A 24,435-nucleotide genomic window follows, 5' to 3' on the forward strand; every position below is an offset into this window, starting at 1 on the left:
ACTATGAACTATGTAGCCAGGCTGGCCTCAAACTCATAGACATGTCCTTGCCTCTGTCTTTGAATAGTAGGAGGATAGGCCTGTACCAGTAGGCCTAGCTCAGATATTTTTTAACCAGTGTGATTGGTAAGAATTTACACTTGCTCTGGGCAGTGGTTGCACGTGCCTTTAATCCCAGCACTTGGGAGGCAGAGGCAGGTGGATTTCTGAGTTCAGGGCTAGCCTGGTCTACAGAGTGAGTTCCAGGGCTATACAGAGAAACCCTGTCTTGGAAAAAGAAAGAATTTGCACTTGCATTTGCATACTCGAAAGGCGAGGATCTTGCTCATTTAGCCTGGGAGGACAGATTAGCTTACTTTCTGGGTCAAACATTTGCTTTCTAATTTTTTGTTTCTTTGTTTTTCGAGACAGGGTTTCTCTGTGTAGCCCTGGCTGTTCTGGAACTCACTCTGTAGACCAGGCTGGCCTCGAACTCAGAAATCCACCTGCCTCTACCTCCCAAGTGCTGGGATTAAAGGTGTGCGCCACCACGCCCAGCTGCTTTTTAATTTTTAAAAATGATTTATTTAATGTGTACAAGTATTTTTCCTGCCTATATCCACACAAATACTCCATGTGTGTACCTAGGACCTTCAAAGATCATAAAGGGTTAGATACCCAAAGACTGGAGTTGTGAGCCCTGTTTGTGCTGTGAACAAAACTCAGGTACTGGGGCTGGCAAGATGGCTCAGTGGTTAAGATCACTGACTGTTCCTGAGTTCAAATCCCAGCAACCACATGGTGGCTCACAACCACTGGTAATGAGATCTGACACACTCTTCTGGTATGTCTGAAGACAGCTACAGTGTACTTATGTGTAGTAATAAATCTTTGGTCTGGAGCAAGCAGAGTTGAGCAGAGCGAGCAGAGGTCCTAAAAATTCAATTCCCAACAACCACATGAAGGCTCACAACCATCTGTTCAGCTACAGTGTACCCATATACATAAAATGATCTCAAAAAACAAAAAACAAAAAAACAAACCCTCAGGTCCTATGCAAGAACACCGAGCCACCTCTCCAGCCCATATTTGTTGATTTGAAACAAGCCCTGCTGGCCTGTAACTTGCCATGTAGACCAGGCTAGCCTTGATCTCAGAAATTCCCCTGCCTTCACCTGAACACTGGGATTAATGGTATAAACCCCCACACCAAGCTGATTTTTTTTTAAAACTACATATATGTCTGTGTGAGTACGTACACCTGAGTGCAGTTGTGTTTAGAAGGCAGAATAGGGCACCAAATTCCCTGAAGATGGAGTTGGAAGCACATAGGAGCTGTCCTCTGTGTTGGGAACTGAACTCAGTCCCTTTGAAAAACTTCAACTGCTGAGCCTGTACAACCCCACAAATGTAGCCCAGGCAGGTCTCACACTCATGATCTTCCTGCCTTTGCCTCTTCGGCATATCTTTCTGGACTGGTTTACACCACCACCACAAGCAGCTCATGCAACAGTTCTAGTTATAACCGTTACATCACATATCTAAAATGGTTTGTAGTAATCTCAAAGGAACCAATAAGAAGGCTCAGCCCTTAAAGATCCTTGATGGCAAGCCTGATAACCTGAGTTCGTTCCCTGAGACCCACAAGGTAAAAAGAGAACAGGCTCTCTCAAGTTGCCCTCTGACCTCCACCTAAGTTCCATGGCACACGCATGCTTACAAACATACACAGATATACTTACAATAAATAAACGCCATATGTTCAAGGCAACCCTTAGTGCAATGAAAAGAGGCAGATTCCTGAATCACAAAGACCAGGTATAATGGCCCAGGCCCAGTTTTGTGACCGTGGTCAAGTCATTTCCCATTCCCTTTTCTCATCTGAATACAGGAATGAGAGCCCCACATTTCAAGGATTGTTGTAAGGACTCAAAATACAAACATTTATTCAACAAATTTATTGAGAACTGCAGGAACCTAAGCCCCGCAAGAAACACAAAAGCCAAACAAAAGCAGTCTCCATGCTCAACAAGCACAATTTGGAAACAAAATAAAGAACAACACAGGTAGTAATCGCCTTAAAACAGGAAAAACAAAACCAAAAAACAAACAGAAAGGATGTAGTGTTCAAACCCTGGAATCGGAACAAACCAGGCAGAGCAAGAGAGCGCAAGCCTCCGTGCAGAAATGAGCTGGGGTGACCATTGAAGAGGGTTCTTGCCACACACCGTCTCCAGCTCACTGCAGGCTGGCCCACTGCAGGGATGTGTAGACCACCTTCCCATCAGGCTGAGGGGAGCAGAGCAGCAGGGTCTTCCTGACACTGGTTCCCAGGCGGCCTGCAGAGACCAGGTCCTGAAGTGGGATGGGGTCCTCAGCAGACCAGCACTGAGCTATGTAGTGAGCATGGAAACGCAGTGGATCACCTGGGGGAAAGAAAGATGCATAGCAGTTCCCCTCCGCAGGGGCTGGGATGAGATCTGACATGGGGGCCTTGGGCTTACTGCATTGTTGTTTCCTTTGTAGTGCTGGGTATGGAAGCCAGGGCCTTCCTTGTGTAGATTAGATAAGTATTCTACCGCCTTTCTATTTATTTATTTATTTACTTACTTACTTTGTTTGTTTGTTTGTATTTCGAGACAGGGTTTCTCAATTCCCAACAGCCCTGGCTGTCCTGGAACTCACTCTGTAGACCAGGTTGGCCTCGAACTCAGAAATCTGCCTGCCTCTGCCTCCCAAGTGCTGGGATTAAAGGTGTGCGCCACCACGCCCGGCTCCAACTACTTTTTTGTTGTTGTTGAGACAGGGTCTCTCTATATAGCTATGAATGTTCTGGAACTCATTATGTAGACCAGACTGGCCTCACACCTACAGAGATCTCCCTCCTGTCTCTGTTTCCTGAGTGCTAGGAATAAAGGTGTATACCATTACACCTGGAACAGCTAGTCTATGCCTAAGGATCCTCTATCTTTTCTTTTTCCTTTTTTTTTTTTTTTTTTTTTTTTTTTGTTTTTCAAGACAGGGTTTCTCTGTGTAGCCCTGGCTGTCCTGGAACTCACTCTGTAGACCAGGCTGGCCTCAAACTCAGAAATCCGCCTGCCTCTGCCTCCCAAATGCTGGGATTAAAGGCGTGCGCCACCACGCCCGGCTTCTCTTTTTCCTTTTTTGAGACACAGATTTCATGTGTCCCAGGCTGGTTTTGATGACCCAAGATGGCTTCACAATGGCTAAGAAACAGAATAGAAAGTACAGAATGGTTCCTTCCATGGTACAAGGCATATCTATCTATGAGACTAAACAATACACAACTACCATGATTAAAAGATGTGGGGAGATGCACTTGTACCCTCAAGCACTGAGGCTTGGGGTGGGGTGGGGGCATAACACAATACTCCTTGAGCTTAGGAGTTTAAGACCAACCTGGGTAACATAAAGAGATTTTACCAAAAAATAAAATAAAATAAAATAAAATAAAATATGAAAAATAAACAAAAGAAACAAAGCCAAGATTTTTTTAAAGGGCACAAGTACTAGGATGCAGCTTATTAAAAGACCACTTATGTAGCACAAGCAAGGTCTGATCCCCAGTACTGCAGTCATAAAACGAAAAACGGGATCAGTCTGAGACTCTAATAGGCTAGGAAAGGAAAAGATTTTATACTAGGATAGTGCAAAAATTAAAGCCCATCATGGTGGCAAATGCCTTTAACCCCAGCACTGGGGAGGCAGAGGTAGGCAGATCTCTGTGCGCTAAAAATCAACCTGGTCTACAGAGTAAGTTTCGGAACAGCTAGGGCTGCTACACAGAGAAACAACTGTCTTAAAAAAAAATCAAATAAATGATAATGATAAAATAAAAATAGTTAATAGAATGACCCCCAAAAAGATTCAAATAGTGGGGCTGATGAGATGGCTCAATGGGTAAGAGCACCCGACTGCTCTTCCAAAGGTCCAGAGTTCAAATCCCAGCAACCACATGGTGGCTCACAACCATCTGTAACGAGATCTGGCGCCCTCTTCTGGAGTGTCTGAAGACAGCTACAGTGTACTTACATATAATAAATAAATAAATTAAAATTTAAAATATAGAACTGGAGAGATGGCCAAACGATTAAGAACTCAAGCCATTCTTCCAGAGGGACCCGAGTGCTAAGCTCCCAACACATACATCAGACAGCTCACAAGTGCCTGTAACTCCAGGTCCAGGGAATCCAATGCCATCTACAAGTCTCCTTAGACATCCACACAGACATGTACATATACAAAACATAAAAAGAAAACAGAAATGAAATCCAAATCTTTAAGAGGGGTGGAATGAGAATCTAAACCATGAGACTGCAGCCCTCTAAGGGAAACTGTTGCTATGTCCCTGCCTGGCAGCTGGGTTCTTGGCAGAGCCTAGGCAGTAATGAGGCTCTGTGGCTGTTACAGGGTTCCAGCCAGCAGAGAGGGTATATCAAAATGCTTGAGAAACTAAACCTGTAACTGTCTTCCTGGAGGCTTAGCAGCTTTGAGCCTCAGGTAAAATTTAGAAATAAACTTAGAAGCATTAGAGTGACTGAGGCTTTAGACACTGTTTCAAAGAGGCAAGGATTCTCTCCATGTCCCATATACAAGTACTCACTGTTTTAGAAATATTGACATATCAGAATGAATTGGTCAGTGCCGGGCATGAATGCTTATGCATTTTAATCACCTCAGCACTCACACGGTTGAGGTCAGCCAGGGTTACATGCACCACCCTGCCAAAGGAAAGAAAAGAAGCAAGAAAAGAACAAATAGTTTAGCTTATGGTTCAACTTATTTAGTGTAGATTAGAGCTGTGTGTGGTGGCTTATATTGTCATCCTAACACATAGAAGGCTCAAGCAAGAAGCTCAATGCTTCCAACTGTGTCATGTGGGAAACTGGATACCAACCGGCTTGGGATTCAATAGTGAGACTGTACATTAAAAAAAAGAGGGACTGGAGAGCCAGCTTGGTGGTTAAGAGCACTGGCTGCTCTTTCAGAAGAATTCAATTCCCAACACCCACATGGCAGTTCACAACTATCTATTGGACTATTCTAGTCCAGGGGATCCAACACCCTTACACAAACGTGTAACAGGCAATGCACATAAAAATTTAAAAAAAAAAGACAAGACAGAAAGAAAGTCCTGATATGGTTGCAGATACCACTGATCCCAGCACTTGGAGACAGGTAGATAGATCTCTGTGAGCCTGAAGCCAGCCAAGCTTACATAGTAGACCTTAACTCAAAAACTTCTAGGAATCTCAGGCATGGTGGTATACAAGACTAGCCTGAGCACCTGGGAGACAGAGGCAGGCTCTTTGAATTCTAGGCTACTGTGATCTACATAGCAAGTTCTAGGTCAGCCAGAGCTACACAATGAGCCCTGCCTCAAAATTAAATAAACAAACAAGGAAGGTATGAGATTAGGTAATTAACTGATTTCAACTAGTCATTTTAAGCTGCAGTGGCTTTGTCTGAGGACAGGAAATCTCACCTGTGTTTCATAGATTGGTTTTTAACTCTCACATCCAAGAAATTCTGCTTCAGTTTCCCAAGTAGCTGGGGACACAGGCACACATGAGCATACTCAGACCTAACTGGAACTTCGATGTTCGAGGGTACTTAAGTTGCAATGTACGCATCTGCATCTCCATATCAAAATATAATGTACCATACATTTTCAACTACCGGTCATTTTTTTCCTTTTTTTGTTTTGTTTTGTTTTTTGAGACAGGGTTTCTCTGTGTAGCCCTGGCTGTCCTGGAACTCACTTTGTAGACCAGGCTGGCCTCGAACTCAGAAATCTGCCTGCCTCTGCCCCCCGAGTGCTGGGATTTTTTCCATTTGTAATTATACTTTTCATATAGATGACCCTACTGCTTTATTTTCTTTTTTTTCCAGACAGTCTTGATCCCCAGCCCTGGCTGGCCTGAACTCACTATGTTGCTTATGCAGGTCTCAAACTTGTAGCAATCCTTCTCTCTCACACTCTCACGTGCTAGGACTACAAATATGGCCATCACATGTGGCCGCCTTTTCCTTTTCTTTGTTAAGACAAGGTGCCATGTAGACAAAGCTAGCCTCAACTGGCTACGTCTCCACTTATCTAGAGCTGAGATTAGATGCATGCACAATACCCAACTCTAATCCCATACATTAATTCTCTGATAACTAATACTGTTTCCCAGACAGCTGGTTTTTTGTTTTGGTTTGTTTGATTTGATTTTTCGTGATAGGGTTTCATGCTGGCCTCAAACTCACAGAGTTTTAACTGTTTCTGCCTCCTGAGTGCTGGGATTAAAGGTATGGGCCACCACTGCCTGGCCACAACTGGTTTGTTGTTGTTTGTTGTTTTTCTGGCTTTTGTTTTGAGGCTGTCTCACTATGCAGCTTGGCTGGGACTAAAGGCATACACCATTTCTTCCAGCTTAATTACTATGTTTTCTTCCTAACTTATCATCAGTAACTTCCCTACTTTTAATCTTTTAATTCTATAAAGAATCCTGCAATGAATGCGCTCATATGTTTTGTGCATGTAAGTAAGGATTTCTAAATCAATTTCTAGATCACAGACAGTAGTTATGAAGTTACTACATTAAGCCAGGTGTTGTGACTCATGCCTGCAATTCCAGCACTTGGGAGGTAGAGGAAGGAAGACCTCACATTCCAAGGCTAACCTGTGAGGTATAGCAAATTCCAAGCTAATTTTGGCTCCGGGAAGAGAACCTGTGTTTGACAAGACTACTCTCCATGAGTTCAAGAGAATTCTGGCATATTTGTTGTCCTGTTTTAGGTCCCCTGGGAGAAGAAATGGGACAGAAAAGAAAATGCACAACAAATAAAGACCATTAGAAAAGGTACAGCCACCAGAGCCCCAACCCAAACTCACCAGGATAGACCAGGAAGTCACCACCAAACTTCCCTGCTGCACTGAGGAAGAAGCCTCTCTCCCACAGGTCTCTGTAGATGCTGTAGCGCAGCTCGTGGGCAGGACGGCCAGCGTGGGGCCAGTCTTTGGACTGCACACGCCAGTCCAGAGGCTTAGCTTTTACAGGTCGAGGCCTGGCAGTGGCCAGCTGGATAAGCAGGGCTGATCTGGGCAAGGGAGTCACCCCATTTGAAGGTCCTGGTTGGGGAGATGAATCTAGGGATGGGGCGGGGAGCAAAAAGAATTTACTGAGTCCACAAGGTCTCCTTACCGCCAGAAAAATCCAACTAAAATTCTCCAAAGTTTCCCTCCCTCCTGCCCCAAATTTTAACTCTAAATCCTAAAATCTCACCTGCTCCCTCCTGCTCCGCAGAAGGCTGGCCATCATCACTGGTCTCACTCCCTTGGGTAGCCTCACTTCCACCGGCTTCTTGGCCTTCTTCATCTGCCCCTGAATCCTGTTCCAGCTTCTGCTTCTTGGCAGCCTGGCCCTCTACGATCTTCTCTAGAAGCTCCTGACGCCGGGTCTCCCGGGCCTCGGCTGCCAAAGTGTTCTGATCCTGGAAACTCTGCTCTTGCTGGCGTTTGAACGATGCTAGGGCCTGAGAAGTAAACTTAACTGGAACCCCAAGACACATCCTGCAGTCCCTTAGGAAGACAGGAATTCTGACCAGTTTACAACCTTCCAACAGGCCCTCCCAGGCCTTCCCACTATCAGGGCCTTTCGTTTCTTACCAAGCCATGGTTGCGGGGGTCCGGGCGCGGGGCGCTGACTAGGGTCACGGCGCCTATCTCGGCCAGGAGCCGGGCTTCTTCAGGCAGCAGCAGAAGCGGAAGGCCCAGGCGCGAGTTCTGGCGGGGCCCGCGGGGCAGGGCGCCCACCGTGCGTCCCCCGACTCCCAGACGCTCCCGCAGCGCCTGCACGGCCTCGGCTCCCCACACCAGCGAGCGGCCATTAGCGACCTCCACCACCAGCATCTTCCTGCGGAGTGGGGGTGCGTCGCGGTCACCCAAACAGCCCCACCGACCCGACTGAAGTCTTCCACGCCCTCAGCGCAAGACCCCGCCCCTCGCCCCCAAGGGGCGGGGCTGGGGTTGCCACCTGCCCCTCCCTCCCAAGCCAAGATCTACCCAGGGACCAGTTAAGACCACGCCCCTCACCCAGGTCCCACGGTTCCGCTCCCCCTCAGCTCCAGGTGACCATCTTCTCTGCCAAAGCGTACCACCATCTCTCGTCCCCTCAGAGAGACCTCCCGCCATAGTGGTGCACCGCCCTTTTTGCAAAGTGGGTGTCTTCTTTCTTATGCGTCCGTCGAATCTCAGAACCTCTATGTAGGGTGGTTTGCTCAAGCCACACCCTCTTCTAAATACTTGGAGCCCAGCCCCTCCCCTTTCGAAGTTCCCAGATTCGCCTTTCCCGCCTATTCTGAGTCGGACTTTAAAAGAAACCCAGTCCTGTCTTGCGCCAGCTGTTCGATGTTCCAGCATCCTAAATTCGGCTCAATCGGGAGTCCTGCCTACCCGAACGCAAGCGTTTCAGCCTTCGGAAGATCTCGACTCTATTCCCGAACGCGTGCGGGAGATCGCGGCCCAGTAGAATCAACCACCCCCTCTAAGTTGCAAAAGGTTCAGCATTCGAGCCTAGCCAGATCCCATCATTCTTCCAGCTGTGGCCCCGCCCACTTCCTACCCAATTTAAGGAGTTCACAATTACGATTGAATCCACAGTCGCACTCGAGGTGCAGTGCACGTCGTGGCTCCCTTTCAATCTGTCCTACTGTCCTCAGGCAGAGGCAATAAGTCAACCCCTAGCCAACACCAACTCTCGGCTAAGGCGGAGCTGGCCCTACGTAGCGCGTCCTCCGTCATCCCGTCAGGTCAGCAAAGCGGAAAAGCCAAGAAAGCCCTCACTGCCACTCCGGTCTGCACAAGTGGGACCTTGAGGGTCATTGCTCTGGCCTCGCCCCCAAATCCACGAGTCATGTCGGCCCCGCCCCTTCGTCTTTTTCCGGTCTTCTGTGGCTCCGCCTTCCTCCCTCAAGACTATTAGCTCAGCCTGTTAAGTCTACTGACACTCTATTATTTCCAAAGTTAGGCCAAAACTTCTGCCCTCACTGTCATTTGACCGTGACCTGAAAAAGCATTCAGCTATCTGAAGTAAGTCCAAATATGCGATCCCGCCCACACCCCGTGGTTCTTTGACTCTCGGACCCCGGCTGGTTCCGACTATCTCCGAAGTAAGCCGAAGCATGCGGTCCCGCCTACTTCGTGCTGCGTTCTTGAGCCCGCCTAACACTACACCACCACGACTTTTGGACCCGATTATTTCCGAATCAAGCCGAAGTGTGTGGTCCCGCCTACATCCGGCCGAGTTTGTAAACGCACCTAATTCCGAGCCGTGACTTTGGAACTCGGCTATCTCCGAAGTAAGCCGAAGCTGTGGCACCACCTCCAAGCCGAGAGTTTGAATGACCGAGTGTGCCCGAAGGAATCCGAAGCTGAAAGTCTGTCTCTTTCCGAAAGCTGAGCTCCAAGTCCCTCCTCCTCCTCAAGTCTCAACTGGACTCGAAGATCTTGGCCCCGCCTCTCTGACCCGAAACCCCGCCCCTTCACGTACTGGCAGCTCTTTGCCCGGGGGCCTCCTAGAAAGATCGCGACGGGCATCTTGCGGCAGAGTGGTGTTCTGGGTACCTTTCTTGCGGTGCTGTAACTCGTACAGCCGCGGCTCTCGGGGCCTGGACCGCGCAGCCCTGCCGGCGCCCTCCAGAGCCGACAGTGCGGGGGCGTGCTGAGCTGGGGAGGCGTGGCGCGAGCCGAGGCGGCCTCGAAAAGGGGCTCCGCAGTCTCCTGGCCCGCGGACGGTTCAGGTGGGCCCAGGTTGGGTTGCATGGCGGCGTCACGAAGATCGTAGGGTGGCGGGGTGCGGGGACGGCGCCCGGAGCGTGGCCCGGCTGGGTGGCGTAACCGCCTGTGGATCTGCCGAGGCGGAATCGGATACACGCTGGGCTTCGCTGCGCGGGGCTGGGCTACGAAAGGTGCTTGCAGATCGTACAGGGTCATTGCCTTCTCTCCGAGGTACGGCTTAAAGAGGAGCCCAGAGCTCGGAGCTTGGAGAACAGGATGCTAAATGCTGGGCTTTTCCGACCTGGGCGGGAGTGGGAGTACTGGGTCCTGTAAGACGCAGAGGAAATTGGGGATCCAGACAGAACCCTGAAGGGCTCCAATGTACTCAGGAGGGTGAGGATGATACAGATTCCTGGGCTCTCAGAGAAGAGGGGTGTTGTGAAGGATTGTTTTTCTGGCCGGAAGGTGTGGGTCATAAATGGAAGTAGAAGTACTTTTGATTTCAACATTGGCAAAGGGGTGGGGTGGGGGCTTAATTCTTGGGTCCGGGAAGGAAGAGTGAGCTGGAGTCCTGGGTTCTCAAAAGTAGGGGATTCTACTGTCTTCAAAAGAGGAAGGGACTGGAATACTGGTTCTCACTGTGAGTCCTTCCTCCCCCAGACCATGACACCCGAAGAATGGACATATCTAATGGTCCTTCTTATCTCCATCCCTGTTGGCTTCCTCTTTAAGAAAGCTGGTGAGTCAGGTTCCTTGTCTAGTGGAAAATTAGGGTGAGGGAGCTGGGGTGGGAATCGCCTCTCCCGAAGGTTCTAGGCTTATACTTTACCTTTTCCTTTCAGGACCTGGGCTGAAGAGATGGGGGGCAGCAGCTGTGGGCCTGGGGCTCACCTTATTCACCTGTGGCCCCCACAGTTTGCATTCTCTGATCACCATCTTGGGAACCTGGGCCCTCATTCAGGCCCAGCCCTGGTGAGAACTAGGTGGTGAGAAAGGAAAAAGGATGCAGAGAAGCAGCAGCCTGTTTCCTCTTCGGGTCTTCCATTTCTTCTCCTTTAGTCTCTTGCTGTGTGTTGCTATGCCTTGGCCATCTTTCTTCCTCTCCCACCTTGTTTGTGTCTTTGCCCCAGTCCTCAGTATCCATGTGGCAGACTGACTTCCGTAGCTCAGTCAGGCTGGGCTCTGGCTGAAGTGCCTTTTTCCAGAAGCTTCTCTTAATGCCCGTCATTCTTTTCTTATCTCTGGCTGTGCCTCTTCTGTCTCTGTTACCCACCAGTCTTCTCACCTCTTCTTCTCTGTCTGAATGTGGGCGGGGGCAGGCGTGGGTGATGAAGCCAGACTCAGGAGAAGGAAACAGAGGCTAAGGTCCCTGTACCCAACACTATGACTTCCCACCTCTGTCCTAGCTCCTGCCATGCCCTGGCTCTTGCCTGGACCTTCTCCTATCTCCTCTTCTTCCGAGCCCTCAGCCTGCTGGGCCTGCCCACTCCCACGCCCTTCACCAATGCTGTCCAGCTGCTGTTGACACTGAAGGTGAGACTTGGCGAACACTACTTCCTTTAGTCTCCCTGGGAGCTGGGGAGCCTCCTTGCTTTCTCCTCCCAGGCTTTCACATAGTAGGGGGAGGGCTGTGGAGTTTTATCTTTCACAAACCCTAAGCTTGGGACTTCACTTTTCCCTGGGGACAGAGTTCACCTCCCACATCCTCTGGAGCAGGTCTTCACCTCTCCACTCATTGCAGGGTAAGGAGATAACCTGAGTGCTCTATCACAAGCCATTTGGCACACCTAGAATCTACCTTCCCAGTGTGTTTTGCTAACATGCTCTTCTTGAGTCTGTAGCAAACCGTCCTCCAAGGAGGAAAATTACTCTATAGAGAAGGTATCTGGCCCAAGGGCTCAAAGCTGGGACAAAGTGCAGGTTTGGTTTTTCATTTTTAAAGACACTGAACTTTTGATTCTGCCTCCAACTTCCGAGTGCCAGAATTGTAGGCTTGCACCACTGTGCTTGGTTTATTATGGTTCTGGGGACTCAAGCCAAGGACCTCAACACACTAGGCAAGCACTTGACCAAATGAGCTACATTCTTGGCCATGGATCTGAATCTTAATCACCTAAGAAAAGGGCAAGAAGTGACTGTCATCAGTCCCCAGCCCGGACGACGACAGCCATGAGCGCTTGCTATGCTCTAGGCTCCAGCAACATAGCCATGGACAGTCCAGCCAGGCTGAGAACTGGTTTCTCCAGAGATCTTTGTTCTTATGGCAGACACAACATTAGGCAGAGATTGGTCAGCTGTGCATTGGAAGAGGTGCCTTTTGGGTGTGTACGAACCTGCACATGTAGATAGGAACAGGCTGGGCATTGCAAACTATGCTGGCCACGTCCACACACTTTCTGAATAGCATGTGGCTGAATGGGCAACAGAAGCCAGGCCACTGTGGCCTGTGGCGCACGATACCCCTCAGGAAGCAGTTTGTTTGTTTGTTTTTGACCTAAGTTTGAATCCTGACACCGAGACTGAGTGGCTCTCGAATAAACAAAAACAAAAAACCCAAAAGGCTCAGGGGTGGTGGACAGTGGCAATCCCAGCTCTCGGGAAGTGAGGCCGCAGAATGAGGAGTTTGAGAGTAGTCTGGATATATAAGACCCTGCCTGGAACAGAAAGTCAGGTGACTGTGAAGCAGCTTGATCTACATACACTGTGGGCTGTAGGCAGGTGATCCGATTCACGTGGGACATGTTGCTCTGAGGATGATTAGAGGGGTTTGGGTTATGACAATGGCTTGGTGAAAAGGAGACAGTATTCTTTAAAAAATAAAATAAAAAGCTGGACCAATAGCTGGGTCAGGGGAAGAACTGTATGTTGTGGAGCCTAAAAGGGAAAAGAACCCCATTCTACCCCTTGAAATCAGGGAGAAGTAGGAGAAGTGCTGGCTTGGTTCTCTTGCCTCTCTCTATCTGCTGGGGCTCTGTCCACTGAGACTAACATGAAGCAGGACACAGATGTGGCCTTTTAAGAGTTTTGTCTCAGGCTAAGATAGGTTGAGTAGATCTAGAAGGGCAGTTGGGACATCTTTACCCCCCTATCCCTACCCAGTGGAGTCAGAAAGGAATATAATCTCAGCTCTCCTAAAGGGGAGCTGGGAAGACCACAAGTTCAAGGCCAGCCTGAACAATTTAGCATGTCTTTGTTTCAAAATATAAAAGGGGGCGGGGGGTGGGGCTGGGATGTGGCTCAGTGTTAAAGCGCTTACATAATGTTTGCAAGGCCCTGTGTCTAAGCACTAGAACAAGAAGGAAGGCAGGCAGGCAGGCAAGCAAGCAAACAAGCTGTGGAGTTGTATGAAAGCAGAAAGAAAAAAGAGAGAGAGAGAGAAAGAGATAGTAGAGAGGAAGATTCTGGCAGCTCTCAGAGACTGAGCCACTAACCAAAGAGCATACATGGTTACCCTGTACATGGGCTGGACCGAATCCCCCAGCACATAGGGCTTTCTTGTCTGCCGCAGTGAAGAGGAAGCACCTGACCCTGCAGAAACCTGATGTGCTGGGGAGTTTCGGGGAGCACCCTCTCAGAGGAGAAAGTGAGGGGTGGGGGAGGGGACACTTGGACATAGGAGAGCATTTAAGATGTAAATAAATATATTCTTTTTTAAAGTAAGAAAAAGAAAGAAGAAGAAAAGGGTCTAGAACTGAGCCCTGAGGATAGCCACCAACTACCTTCTACCACCCTTGAAATGCAGTGTTGGGCTGGAGAGATGGCTCAGAGGTTAAGGCACTGTGTGCTTTTCCAGAGATCCTGAGTTCAAATCCCAGCAACTATACGGTGGCTCACAACCATCTGTAATGAGATCTGACGCCCTCTTCTGGTGTGTCTGAAGACAGCGACAGTGTACTCACATAAAATAAATAAATCTTTTAAAAAGAGAAAGAAATAGAAATGCAGTGTCACCCGTGAGGTAGGACCTCAGCCCTACCGCATAGGCTGAGATGAAGTGGATGTGAAGATGGCCGGGGACGCCAATCACTTGCCTTCCTCTCTCTTCCCACAGTTGGTGAGTCTAGCTAGTGAAGTCCAGGATCTGCATCTGGCTCAGAGAAAGGAAATAGCCTCCGGCTTCCACAAGGAGCCTACGCTGGGCCTCCTGCCTGATGTCCCCTCTTTGATGGAGACACTCAGCTATAGCTACTGTTACGTGGGAATCATGACAGGTGAGTGCCTGCCCAGCACTCTGGGTCATCCTCTGCCTCGCTCTACCCAGAGTTCTGTTCCTGTGTTATGTCCCTGGCTCTGTCCTAGGCTACCTACACTCAGTCAGCTACTGTCCTGTCAGAGCATATCTGTCTACTGTGGGAACTAATCCTGAAGGATTGCTTCCTTTTTCTCCTGTTAGGGTGCCAATAGGAGAGTTAAAGGAGACAGGCCTATGTAAGCCTGGGTTTCTGCCATCCATGGAGTAAATATTCCTAACCCAGGATCTTTCAGTTTCAGAAAATATATCTTTTCCTCCAGGCAAATGCTCAAGAACTGAGTTCTATATCCTCGCCTTTTGGTTTGGTTTGGTTTTAGTTTAGACAGGGTTTCTCTATGTAGCCTATGTTTATTCTGAAACTCTCTATGTAGCAGGGTGGCCTCAAAACTCACAGAGAGCTGGGCATGGTGGCGCACGCCTTTAATCCCACCACTCAGGAGGCAGAGGCAGGCGGATTTCTGAGTTCGAGGCCAGCCTGGTCTACAAAGTGAGTTCCAGGACAGCCAGGGCTATACAGAGAAACCCTGTCTCAAAAAAACAAAACAAAACAAAAACAAACAAACAAACAAAAAACTCACAGAGATCTGCCTACCTCTGCCTCACAAGTAAATTCTTTACCTTTTTGTTTATTTGTTTTTCAAGACAGGGTTTCTCTGTGTAGCCCTGGCTGTCCTACAACTCACTCTGTAGACCAGGCTGGCCTACCTCAGACTTAGAGAGATCTGCCTGCCTCTGCCTCCTGAGCGCTGGGATTTAAAGGTGTACACTACCATGGCTGTGCAACATTTTTTTATCTTGAGACAAGACCTCTACATATAGGCTTGGCCATTCAATTGTCCTACCTTAGCTTCTTGGGTAAGTGACATTACAGGTGTATACCACCTGACCTGACTCAGAAAGTCATCATGATGGGTTTGTTTGGTGCTAGGACTGATGCCAGGCAGGTTCTCTACCAACTGAGCTACATTGCTAGACATACCTCACAGGTGTTGGCTTTGTTCCTTTTGTTTTTAATTTTTTAAATGTTCTCTCTCTCTTTGTGTGTGTGTGTGTGTGTGTGTGTGTGTGTGTGTACGTGTGTACTTGTGCGTGTGGTAGTCAGAGGACAATGCTCTGAAACTGGTTCTCGCCTGCCATCTTGTAAAATCAGGGATAGCACTCCCGTGCTCACTTCTGTGTGTATGCCTTTACCCACTAAGTCATCTTGCTTTTTTTGACTTATTTATTTTTAGAAATATATGTGTATGTGTGTGTGCTTGCTTGTTTCTATGTACTCCATGTCACAATGCCCATAGAGGTCAAGAGAGGGATTTGGATTCCCTGGAGTTGAAATTACAATTATAAACCACCCAACAGGTGAATTGGGACCCAAACTTTGGGCTTCTGGGAGACCAGTAAACATTCTACTTCATTATTTCTCCAGCCCCCTTTGTTTTGTCTGAGCCAGGGTCTCCCTATATAGATAATCCAGGCTGGTCTTAATTAAACTGAGGACCTGGCTCAGCCTTTCAGGGCCTCGGATTACGGGAGTACACCACCATGCCTGTCAGACTGCTTATTTGTCTCTGTTGTTGTATGTGATACTGGGGATTGGACCCAGAGCCTATGCATGTTAGATAGATGTCTACCACTGACCGATAATCCGCGGCCCTGGTTTTCTCTTTGTCTATTTTTTTTATTACAACATTATGGAGCTGTTATTCACATGTGCATCCATTTAAAATGCCCCAACTCACTGGCTTTTATATATCCGTAGACTTGTGAGACCACCACCAGTGTGTATTTGTTTGCAGAACAGCCTTGTCTTTGAAAAGGAGCCACCTAACCTTTAGTCATCAACACCAAACCTCTTCCATCCCTGCAGACCACTGATTGACTTCTGTCTATAAAGATGTAAATGGAACCATACTCGTGGTCTGTGGTGAACATGCAAGGGCTTTAGCATCCATCTTTTCATTCATTTCCCCATCGATGCTTCCTGGTCCATATCCCGTCATCCCTCAAGAACCTCAACTCATCTCCTTTCCCTGCTTGTCTCCCCTCTACTGCCCAAGCCCTCTCAGCATCCAGAAGGAGCTTATGAAAAGTGGTCAGGAACCAGCTCTTCCCTGTAGGGATATCTACACTGGTTTCCTGGTATCTGTCTGCCTCTCTCCCCCCTCTTCCCCTCCCCTCCCCTTCCTTTCCCTTCCCTTCCCTTCCCTTCCCTTCCCTTCCCTTGGGCCAGCTCTCCATGTCTCCCCTTCTCTGTGGTTCTTCCGTTTACAGACCTTCTGTCCCCAACTCTTCCACTTACTCCCCTCCCCCCTTTTCCCATCTCTCCGTCCTCCTCCTCCTTTCACCTCCCACCTCCCCAGTAGGCTCAGATACACAGCATCCAACCACCTGCTCCTTGCCACCTCCACAGGCCCATTCTTCCGCTACCGCACCTACCTGGATTGGCTGGAACAGCCCTTCCCGGAAGCCGTGCCCAGCCTGAGGCCCCTGCTGCGCCGCGCCTGGCCAGCCCCGCTCTTTGGCCTGCTCTTCCTGCTGTCCTCCCATCTCTTCCCACTGGAAGCTGTGCGTGAGGACGCCTTCTACGCCCGCCCGCTGCCCACCCGCCTCTTCTACATGATCCCGGTCTTCTTCGCCTTCCGCATGCGCTTCTACGTGGCCTGGATTGCGGCCGAGTGCGGTTGCATTGCCGCGGGCTTCGGGGCCTACCCTGTGGCTGCCAAAGCCCGGGCCGGGGGCGGCCCCACCCTCCAATGCCCACCCCCTAGCAGGTCAGGCGGCGGGAGGGAGGCTTCCCAAGACCCAGCAGGCCCCACCACCAAGGGTTGGCTCTGCCCCTAGTAGGGAAGGGAGCAGGGTGTAGGGCAACCAGCAGTGGTTGGCAGCGTATTGCCCCCCTGGTGACTATCACCTGCCTTCCCTGGCCACTAGGGAAACTATGTGTTTCTGGTACCTACAGATTGCCCCTTGTTGCATTCGTCACCCCTCAGTATGGCTAATTGTCCTCTATTGCTAGGGAAAGGAAAATGGTATCTTAGCAACCACATACTTACCCTGTGTTGCTATGGAAGAGTCACCCCAAGATCCAGGCTGTTCCCAGTTGCTAGAGATACTATCCTTTGGTAGTAGTGGGTCCATCATCTGTGTTTAGGGAAACCATTCCTTAGCAATTGAACAGCCCCTCTGCTGAGAATGCCATATCCCTAGCAACCTTGGTTCCTTCCTTCCTTCCTTCCTTCCTGCTGAGAGCCCTGCTGTTTGTGCCTGTTTGTGAACTGCCTGCCTTGCTTAGAGCGAGCAGCTCACCATGGGATGTTCTCACACAGCACCTCCCAGTTGCCCTATTTGTAAGGAAGTAACATCTTTGGCTGCTCTCCTCCAGCTGTGGAGAGCACGGTTCTCAGCAACCACCGGTTGTCTTCCCCGGTTGCTGAGGCTTTCCCTTTACCAGTAAAGCTACCCCAAGCTCCAGCACCATCCTTGCTGAGAACGTCACAAAACTAGTAACTAAGGTTCTTACTACTCAGCAAGCATCACTCCTTGCTGATAGGGAAATGGTGTCCCTAGCAACCAGTAGTGAACTGTTTCTAGAATCCATTGTCAGCCTTCCTGCTAGGGAATGGGACTGCAGCCTCTCCTAAATTATAGATCACTCCTTGGTAGGGTTGTATCTCCCCCGGTTGTCATTATCCTGTTGGTGGTAATGGCACCCCCCACCTCATATAAACTGATTACCACTGCCCTGGTAACCATGGATCAACCACTCACTGCTAGAGGGAGGGTGTCCTGCAGTGAAGTCAGGCAGAGATTAAATGCTGTTTTAAATCTACAAGTCCCCCTCCCATGTCCAGAAGACACTGAACGTTCACATAGGCGAGGCGCCTAGCATCTTTCTCGAGGACACTTCTCGAACAATCGCAGGGACCAGGGAAGAAGTCCTTTCTGAAAAGATTTTTTTGAACAGCCTGGGCCTTGTTGCTAAGGAATGCCTCTTCCCTAGCAACAGAGATCATTGAGAGTCACAAGGCCTAGAATATCTCCCTAGCAACCGTGAACCACCTTTTTAGAGTGGATACTTTACTGGCAGCTGCTCTGCCCCACAGTTCAGAAGGGCCCATACTTGGAAGCTATTCTCAATATTTCTGAGCTTGGTTGCCAGTGGACTTGATAGCTTAGCAACCATAACTCTCCAAAGATTTTTGTGGCTGTATCAGGCCCTACTAGTTACCAAGAGCACACCACTATTAGTGAATTGTGCCCCACCTACCCGACTCCCTCTGGCCTATCCTCCCCAGTGGCCCTCGAAAGTCACAGCCAGAGAGGGAGCTGTCGCCTGTCCAGAACCCCCTCTTTAGCATCGGGCTGGGACAGAAGCAGGTGTCAGGAGGGGCCTGGCTGAGCTGCATGTCTGTCCCCATCCTCATCTCCACTCCCACCCCCACCCCCAGTCCGGAGATTGCAGCTTCCCTGGAGTATGACTATGAGACCATCCGTAACATCGACTGCTATGGCACAGACTTCTGCGTGCGTGTGCGGGATGGCATGCGGTACTGGAACATGACCGTGCAGTGGTGGCTGGCACAGTACATCTACAAGAGCGCACCTTTCCGCTCCTACGTTTTGAGGTGAGGGAGCCCACCTGGTATCAGAGACAGTGCAGAACTTTATCTGCCATTATGACCTATGGTAGTCTGGGGCTTCTCTAGCTGGGCCCTAAGGCCCAAGGCTTATGGAAATTGTAGTTTCTTGGGCCTTCTGAGGTAAATCCTCTGGGCCTACCTCATTCAAGTGTAGTCAGTAAGTCCGTCTTAGATCCAGACATTGATGAGATTAGGTCATCGGGCTACAGGTATCTTTACCCCTGGGCTATTTTGACAGATCTTGTTTATTTGTAGACAGAGCTTCATATAGGCTAGGCTGGCCTTAATCTAGATTGGTAGCCCACTATGACTTTCAGAACTGTCTTTGTGGCACAGGTGTGCGTTACCTTGCTGGCTTGTAGGTTCCTTCAGATAAGGTAATGCTAACTGTTATATAAACTAGACTAGTCTCAAACTTCAGCTGCCTTCCTGTCTCTGACCCTTTAGTGTTGGTATTTCAGGTTTGTGACACCATGCCTGGCCAACTTTGTTGGGTTGGGTTATGTTTTGTTTTAGTTTGGTTTTTTTCTTTTCTTTTTTTTTTTTTAAGGCGGAGAGGCACGCATAGTACCCCACACTTTTTTTTTTTTAAAGATTTATTTATTTATTATATGTAAGTACACTGTAGCTGTCTTCAGACACTCCAGAAGATAGAGCCAGATCTTGTTTCGGATGGTTGTGAGCCACCATGTGGTTGCTGGGATTTGAACTCTGGACCTTCGGAAGAACAGTCGGGTGCTCTTACCCACTGAGCCATCTCACCAGCCCCCTGGTTTTTTCAAGACAGGGTTTCTCTGTGTAGCCCTGGCTGTCCTGGAACTCACTCTGTAGACCAGGCTGGCCTCGAACTCAGAAATCCACCAGCCTCTGCCTCCCGAGTGCTGGGATTAAAGGTGTGCGCCACCACTGCCCAGCTTTTTTTTTTTTTTTTTTTTTTTTTAACTGTTTCTTTTCCATCCACCTTCTTCCCATTTTGCTCAAGTGTCTGCAGAACAGGTACTCTGCCACTCAGTGGTGCCTTCAACCCATCCAGTGGCCTGAGTGGTGGGACCTGCAGACTAGTCCTCAATCTGACCAACAGACTTAAATTGTTCTCATTCTTCTGGGGGTTTTGTTTGTTTATTTGTTTGTTTCTTTTTAAGGCCAACATTCAACCCTTTCCAAACTGCCAGGTGTGATCAGTGGCCACGGAGATGCCCTGATAAGTAGTTAATGATGACAATTTATGAGCTAGGTTTGCCTGGCCATGATGGGAACTGTGGTTTAAAGAGTCACTCTTAGGAGCTGGAGAGATGACTCAGTGATTAAGATTGAGTATGGCTCTCACAGAGCATCCTAGCTCAGTTCCCAGCACTCATATCAGGGTTACAGCCACTTGAAACGCCAGCTCCTAGGAATCAAACACACTTTGTTCTGGCCTACATAGGCACTGCTCTCATCTGCATAACTCCAACTTGTGTGAGTGCGTGTGTACGCGCACACACATACACACACAAATAAAAATAAAGCTTTCTTTAAAAAATATTCACTCAGGCTGGAGAGATGGCTCAGTGGTTAAGAGCACTGATTGCTCTTCCAGAGGTCCTGAGTTCAGTTCCCAGCAACCACATGATGGCTCACAACCATCTGTAATGGGATCTGATCCTCTCTTCTCGTGTGTCTGAGGACAGGAACAGTGTGCTCACATACATAAAATAAATTAAAAAATAAGTAAATCTCAAAATATTCACTCAGAATCAGATATGGTGGCACACACTTATAGTCTCAGCACTCAGGAGGGTAACGTAGGAGGTTTGACATCTTTAAAAAAAAAATTAATGATGCACTGTGTGTCTGATGCATACAAGGTACTGGACTCCATCTCCAGCATCATAAAAAATTAGAAACAATCTGATCTGGCTCTGTAGTGAGAATTCATGAGGGTGAGTGGGTGGCAGAGGTGAAACAGGGAGAAGAATGTGAGCCTTTGGATGTACAGATGGGAGTAATGGAGGGAAGGAGTTCTTTAATAGGCCTGACACTGGCTTTGAGGGGAAGAGTTGGGGCTTAGGGGGCTTGACAGAAGCAGAGCAGAAATGAAGCCCACTTCCCAGGCAGTGGGTTCTCAAGTGACCCAGGGCACAGGAGAGCCGTTCCAGAAGGGGAAGACCTACCAGGAGGAAGCTGTTGGGCCATGTGTAAGGAGGAGTAAGGACTTGAGTTTTCTCTTTAACGTGGAGACTGTCGGCTATCCTCCTGGGGATCATTGGAGAGGTAGACGGTAATGTGATGCTGGCACTTTAGGAATTGGTGCTAGAAGGAGACACTGAAGCCAAGCGAGGTGGTGCTCACAGCACTGGGTAGGTGGCGGGGGATGGGTGGTTAAGGCAAGAGGATTGTGAGTTCAAGGCCAGCCTAGATAACAAAGTGAGACATTATCTCCAAGCAACAACAATAAAAACAAAACCAAACATACAAAAAAACATGCTGATGACATGGCTTAACTGGTAAAGGTGGCAAATGCCACCAAGCCTACATGGTGGTCATCTCCAAGACTACATGGGGGAATGAGAGAACTGACTATAGCAAGTTGTTCTCTGAACAGTAAACGTAATTCATGGCACACAGGACTGTACACACACACACACAAACAGATGAATAAATAAATGTTAGAAGAGTGTGGGCTGGGGATGTTTGTAATTCAGTTGGTAGTAATTGCAAGTAGTGGTATATATATACATACATATATATATATATATGTATACACACCATACACACACACACACAATACCGCTTGGAAAGTGGAGACAGGAGGATCAGGAGTTTGAGGCAAGCTGGAGCTACATGGAAACCCTGTCCTTTTAAAAAGGACATTTGAATGGTACCAGTTATAGATGACACTATTAAAACCCTGGGGATCAAGGTCAGGTGAAAGCCCAGGGCACCCCAGTATTTTGATCATTTATTTTCAATCAGCAGTAATTATGCTACACCCTCAGGGGACATATGGCAACATCTGGAGATTTCTGTGGTTTCCAGGGCCCCAGGCAACTGCTTCATTGCTGTCTTAGTTAGGGTTTCTGTTGCCGTGATAAAACACCACCATGATCAAAAGCAGCTTGAAGAAGAAATAGTTTTCTTTTCCTTACAGTTGTCATCATGGAAGGAAGTCAAAGCAGGAGCCTGGAGCTAGGAACTGAAGCAGAAGCCATGGAGGAGTGCTGCTTGCTGGCTTGCTCTCAATGGCTTGCTCAGTTTGCAACCTAGACCCACCTATCCAGGAGTAGCACTGCCCATAGCAGGCTGGGCTCTTCCACATCAGTCATCAAGAAAATGCTCTACAGACTTGCATAGACCAATCTGATGGGGGTTATTTTCTCAATTGAGATTTCCTTTTCTCAAGTGACACTAGCTTGCATGGAGTTGACCAAAATAAATGAAATTAAATTTAAAAAACAACAAAACAATACAGTATAACCACTAAACTACCCCATTTCAGGAGACGTTTGTTTGTTTGTTTGTTTTGTTCAGACAGGGTTTCTCTCTGTAGCTCTGGCTGTCCTGGAACTCACTTTGTAGACCAGGCTGGCCTCGAACTCAGAAATCCGCCTGCCTCTGCCTCCCGAGTGCTGGGATTAAAGGTGTGCGCCACCATGCCTGGCTACATTATTTATTTATTTATTTATTTATTTATTTTGCTATGGCTGAGAGATTTCCTTGGCATTTACAAATAGAATTTAGATTGTACAATAAACAGGGTTCACTTCTGGTTGCCCTGCTGCCCTCATCATAATCCAGTCAGCGTGGTTCTGTCGTTGCAGAGTTGGTATGTCAGTCAGGAGAGACAGGACCCATGAGCTCCTGCTCCTGCCAGAATTGCTGGTCACTGCTCTGTTGGAGGATGTAGTAGAGGATGCTTCCCTCTCCGTCCTCCTTAGCAGAGTCAGAGCCAGAATTTGTGGACTGAAAAGTTAGGGAAGTAAGTTGTGGAGAGATGGCTCAGTGGTTATGAGCACTGGCTGCTCTTGCAGAGGATCTGAATTTGATTCCCAGCACCCACATGACAGCTCACAATTTTAGTTCCAGGGGAACTTCTGGGCTCCAAGGGTATTGAGCACGTACATGGTACCTAGACATATACACAGGCAAAAAAAAAAAAAAAAGCATCTATAATTCCAGTTCCAGGGGATCTGATGCCTTCTTCTGACCTCCTCAGGTGGCTGTCCACCCACATGGTGCACACATGTACATTTAACAATATAATTAATTTTTTTCTCTCTCTCTCTTTTTTTTTTTTTTTCAAGATAGGGTTTCTCTGTATAGCCCTGGCTGTCCTGGAACTCACTCTGTAGACCAGGCTGGCCTCAAACTCAGAAATCTGCCTGCCTCTGCCTCCCAAATGCTGGGATTAAAGGCGTGCGACACCACGCTTGGCTCAACAATATGATTATTAAGAAGCTGTCTGAGCATGCTAGGGATGCAGCTTAGTGCTGCATTATTGCCTGGTGTATGCAGGGTCCTGAGTTCAGTTCCCAGTGACAATCATAGCCTCTTTGGCTTTCAGGATGCAGGAAGGAAGAGTGGGCCTGAACTCCTAAATCTGAGGGAGGAGGGCTGAGCCTTGTACTCCCAGGCTTGAGGAAGGGAGGCATGAGACGGTGAGGAATGAAGCTTGAACTTGTGTGTCCTGACTCAATGTCCTCCTCCAGGAGTGCCTGGACCATGCTGTTGAGTGCCTACTGGCATGGCCTCCACCCTGGCTACTACCTAAGCTTCATGACCATCCCGCTGTGCCTGGCTGCTGAGGGCTATTTGGAGTCAGCCTTGCGGAGACACCTGAGCCCCGGGGGCCAGAAAGCCTGGGACTGGGTCCACTGGTTCCTGAAGATGCGTGCCTACGACTACATGTGCATGGGCTTTGTGCTCCTTTCCATGGCTGACACACTCCGGTACTGGGCCTCCATCTACTTCTGGGTCCACTTTCTAGCCCTGGCCTGCCTGGGGCTGGGGCTGGTTTTGGGTGGGGGCAGCCCCAGCAAGAGGAAGACACCATCCCAGGCCACCAGCAGCCAAGCGAAGGAAAAGCTCCGGGAAGAGTGAGCTCTGCTGCATTGGCCTGCCTTCCAGTTCAAGCTTTTTTGGGAATTCCATGAACCAGGCTGTTTGTTTGGTTTGTTTGTTTGTTTCCTTTACCCTTGAAGAATCCCTTGTTTGGCTAAGAGCCTGGAGAGGATTCCCTCTTCCCAAATAATTCCTCTGCCTCCTATTTAAAGCTAGGGTATCCTTCTCTTGGGCTCTCTCAGCATCTTGACATTTTCAGACCTTCCTCTGCTAACATCAGGGTATTACTGTCCACTCTTGATCCTATTATCTCTGCAACAATCTTCAGATGTTCAAAAAGCCACACTTCCCAAAAATGCCCTTGCAGGGACCAGTGGTCATCTGGCATCTTAGATAGACTCCCAGTGGGTCCCCAGTATTGGGGCAGGAACTTCAGGGCCAGGTTCTGGGAGAGGGGAGGGATAGCCTTCTTGTTTTCCTCTTTGTTTTTATCATCAAACCAGTGTTTCAGAGACCATGGTCTTACACATGCTGAAGGAGAAGCTGAAATGTACAAGTGAGAAGCCCAGGGGGACAATGCGCTTACAGTAGCTTCTGCCTGAGCCATTTCTGGGCTCCCCATACAACCTACCACCCAGTGTCATCCTCGGCCTGTCACAGGCCAGAGTGTATAAAGCTTTCCCAATAAAGTGTTACACATGCATCTGTTTGTGAGTATAACTGTGGGCAACAAACCAAAGACA

The 24,435-nt window shown here is 48.6% G+C and overlaps 2 protein-coding genes across 7 annotated transcripts; one reads left to right on the forward strand and one right to left on the reverse strand.

Annotated features, from left to right (window-relative positions):
• Positions 1-1,922: 1,922 nt before the first annotated feature.
• On the reverse strand, positions 1,923-9,385 carry Tsen34 (tRNA splicing endonuclease subunit 34). Of its 6 annotated transcripts, XM_029479638.2 has the most exons (6): positions 8,081-8,229; positions 7,655-7,901; positions 7,272-7,521; positions 6,881-7,135; positions 4,676-4,721; positions 2,276-2,405 (listed from the first exon to the last, which is right to left on the reverse strand). In XM_029479638.2, the coding sequence occupies exons 1-5, from the start codon at positions 8,146-8,148 to the stop codon at positions 4,708-4,710; spliced, it is 834 nt and encodes a 277-aa protein (XP_029335498.1). In that variant the 5' UTR covers positions 8,149-8,229; the 3' UTR covers positions 2,276-2,405; positions 4,676-4,707. The 6 variants fall into 6 exon arrangements, with proteins under 6 accessions (XP_021022088.1, XP_021022087.1, XP_021022086.1 ...); XM_021166429.3 differs by lacking the exons at positions 4,676-4,721; positions 8,081-8,229 and adding an exon at positions 9,305-9,385 and having other exon boundaries at positions 1,923-2,405; XM_021166428.3 differs by lacking the exons at positions 4,676-4,721; positions 8,081-8,229 and adding an exon at positions 8,634-8,887 and having other exon boundaries at positions 1,923-2,405.
• Positions 9,386-9,457: 72 nt separating this feature from the next.
• Positions 9,458-24,395, forward strand: Mboat7 (membrane bound acylglycerophosphatidylinositol O-acyltransferase MBOAT7). Its single transcript, XM_021166423.3, has 8 exons — positions 9,458-9,786; positions 10,424-10,502; positions 10,606-10,735; positions 11,170-11,296; positions 13,815-13,974; positions 16,423-16,783; positions 18,461-18,637; positions 23,341-24,395. The coding sequence occupies exons 2-8, from the start codon at positions 10,427-10,429 to the stop codon at positions 23,729-23,731; spliced, it is 1,422 nt and encodes a 473-aa protein (XP_021022082.1). The 5' UTR covers positions 9,458-9,786; positions 10,424-10,426; the 3' UTR covers positions 23,732-24,395.
• Positions 24,396-24,435: the final 40 nt, after the last annotated feature.

Source organism: Mus caroli, unplaced genomic scaffold, assembly GCF_978045245.1.
Source record: "Mus caroli unplaced genomic scaffold, Mus_caroli_1 scaffold_8, whole genome shotgun sequence".
NCBI lineage: Eukaryota > Metazoa > Chordata > Mammalia > Rodentia > Muridae > Mus > Mus caroli.

What these genes read in the sequence shown, in the direction of transcription:
- Tsen34 (XM_021166425.3), bottom strand. Translation starts at nt 8,148, where the DNA reads ATGGTGGTACGCTTTGGCAGAGAAGATGGTCACCTGGAGCTGAGGGGG. An exon ending in AGCGGAACCGTGGGACCTGG is followed by an intron (nt 7,902 to 8,080) that starts GTGAGGGGCGTG and finishes CCCACTCCGCAG; the next exon opens with GAAGATGCTGGTGGTGGAGG. An exon ending in ACCCCCGCAACCATGGCTTG is followed by an intron (nt 7,522 to 7,654) that starts GTAAGAAACGAA and finishes TTTACTTCTCAG; the next exon opens with GCCCTAGCATCGTTCAAACG.
- Mboat7 (XM_021166423.3), top strand. Translation starts at nt 10,427, where the DNA reads ATGACACCCGAAGAATGGACATATCTAATGGTCCTTCTTATCTCCATC. An exon ending in CAATGCCCACCCCCTAGCAG is followed by an intron (nt 16,784 to 18,460) that starts GTCAGGCGGCGG and finishes CCCCACCCCCAG; the next exon opens with TCCGGAGATTGCAGCTTCCC. An exon ending in TTCCGCTCCTACGTTTTGAG is followed by an intron (nt 18,638 to 23,340) that starts GTGAGGGAGCCC and finishes GTCCTCCTCCAG; the next exon opens with GAGTGCCTGGACCATGCTGT.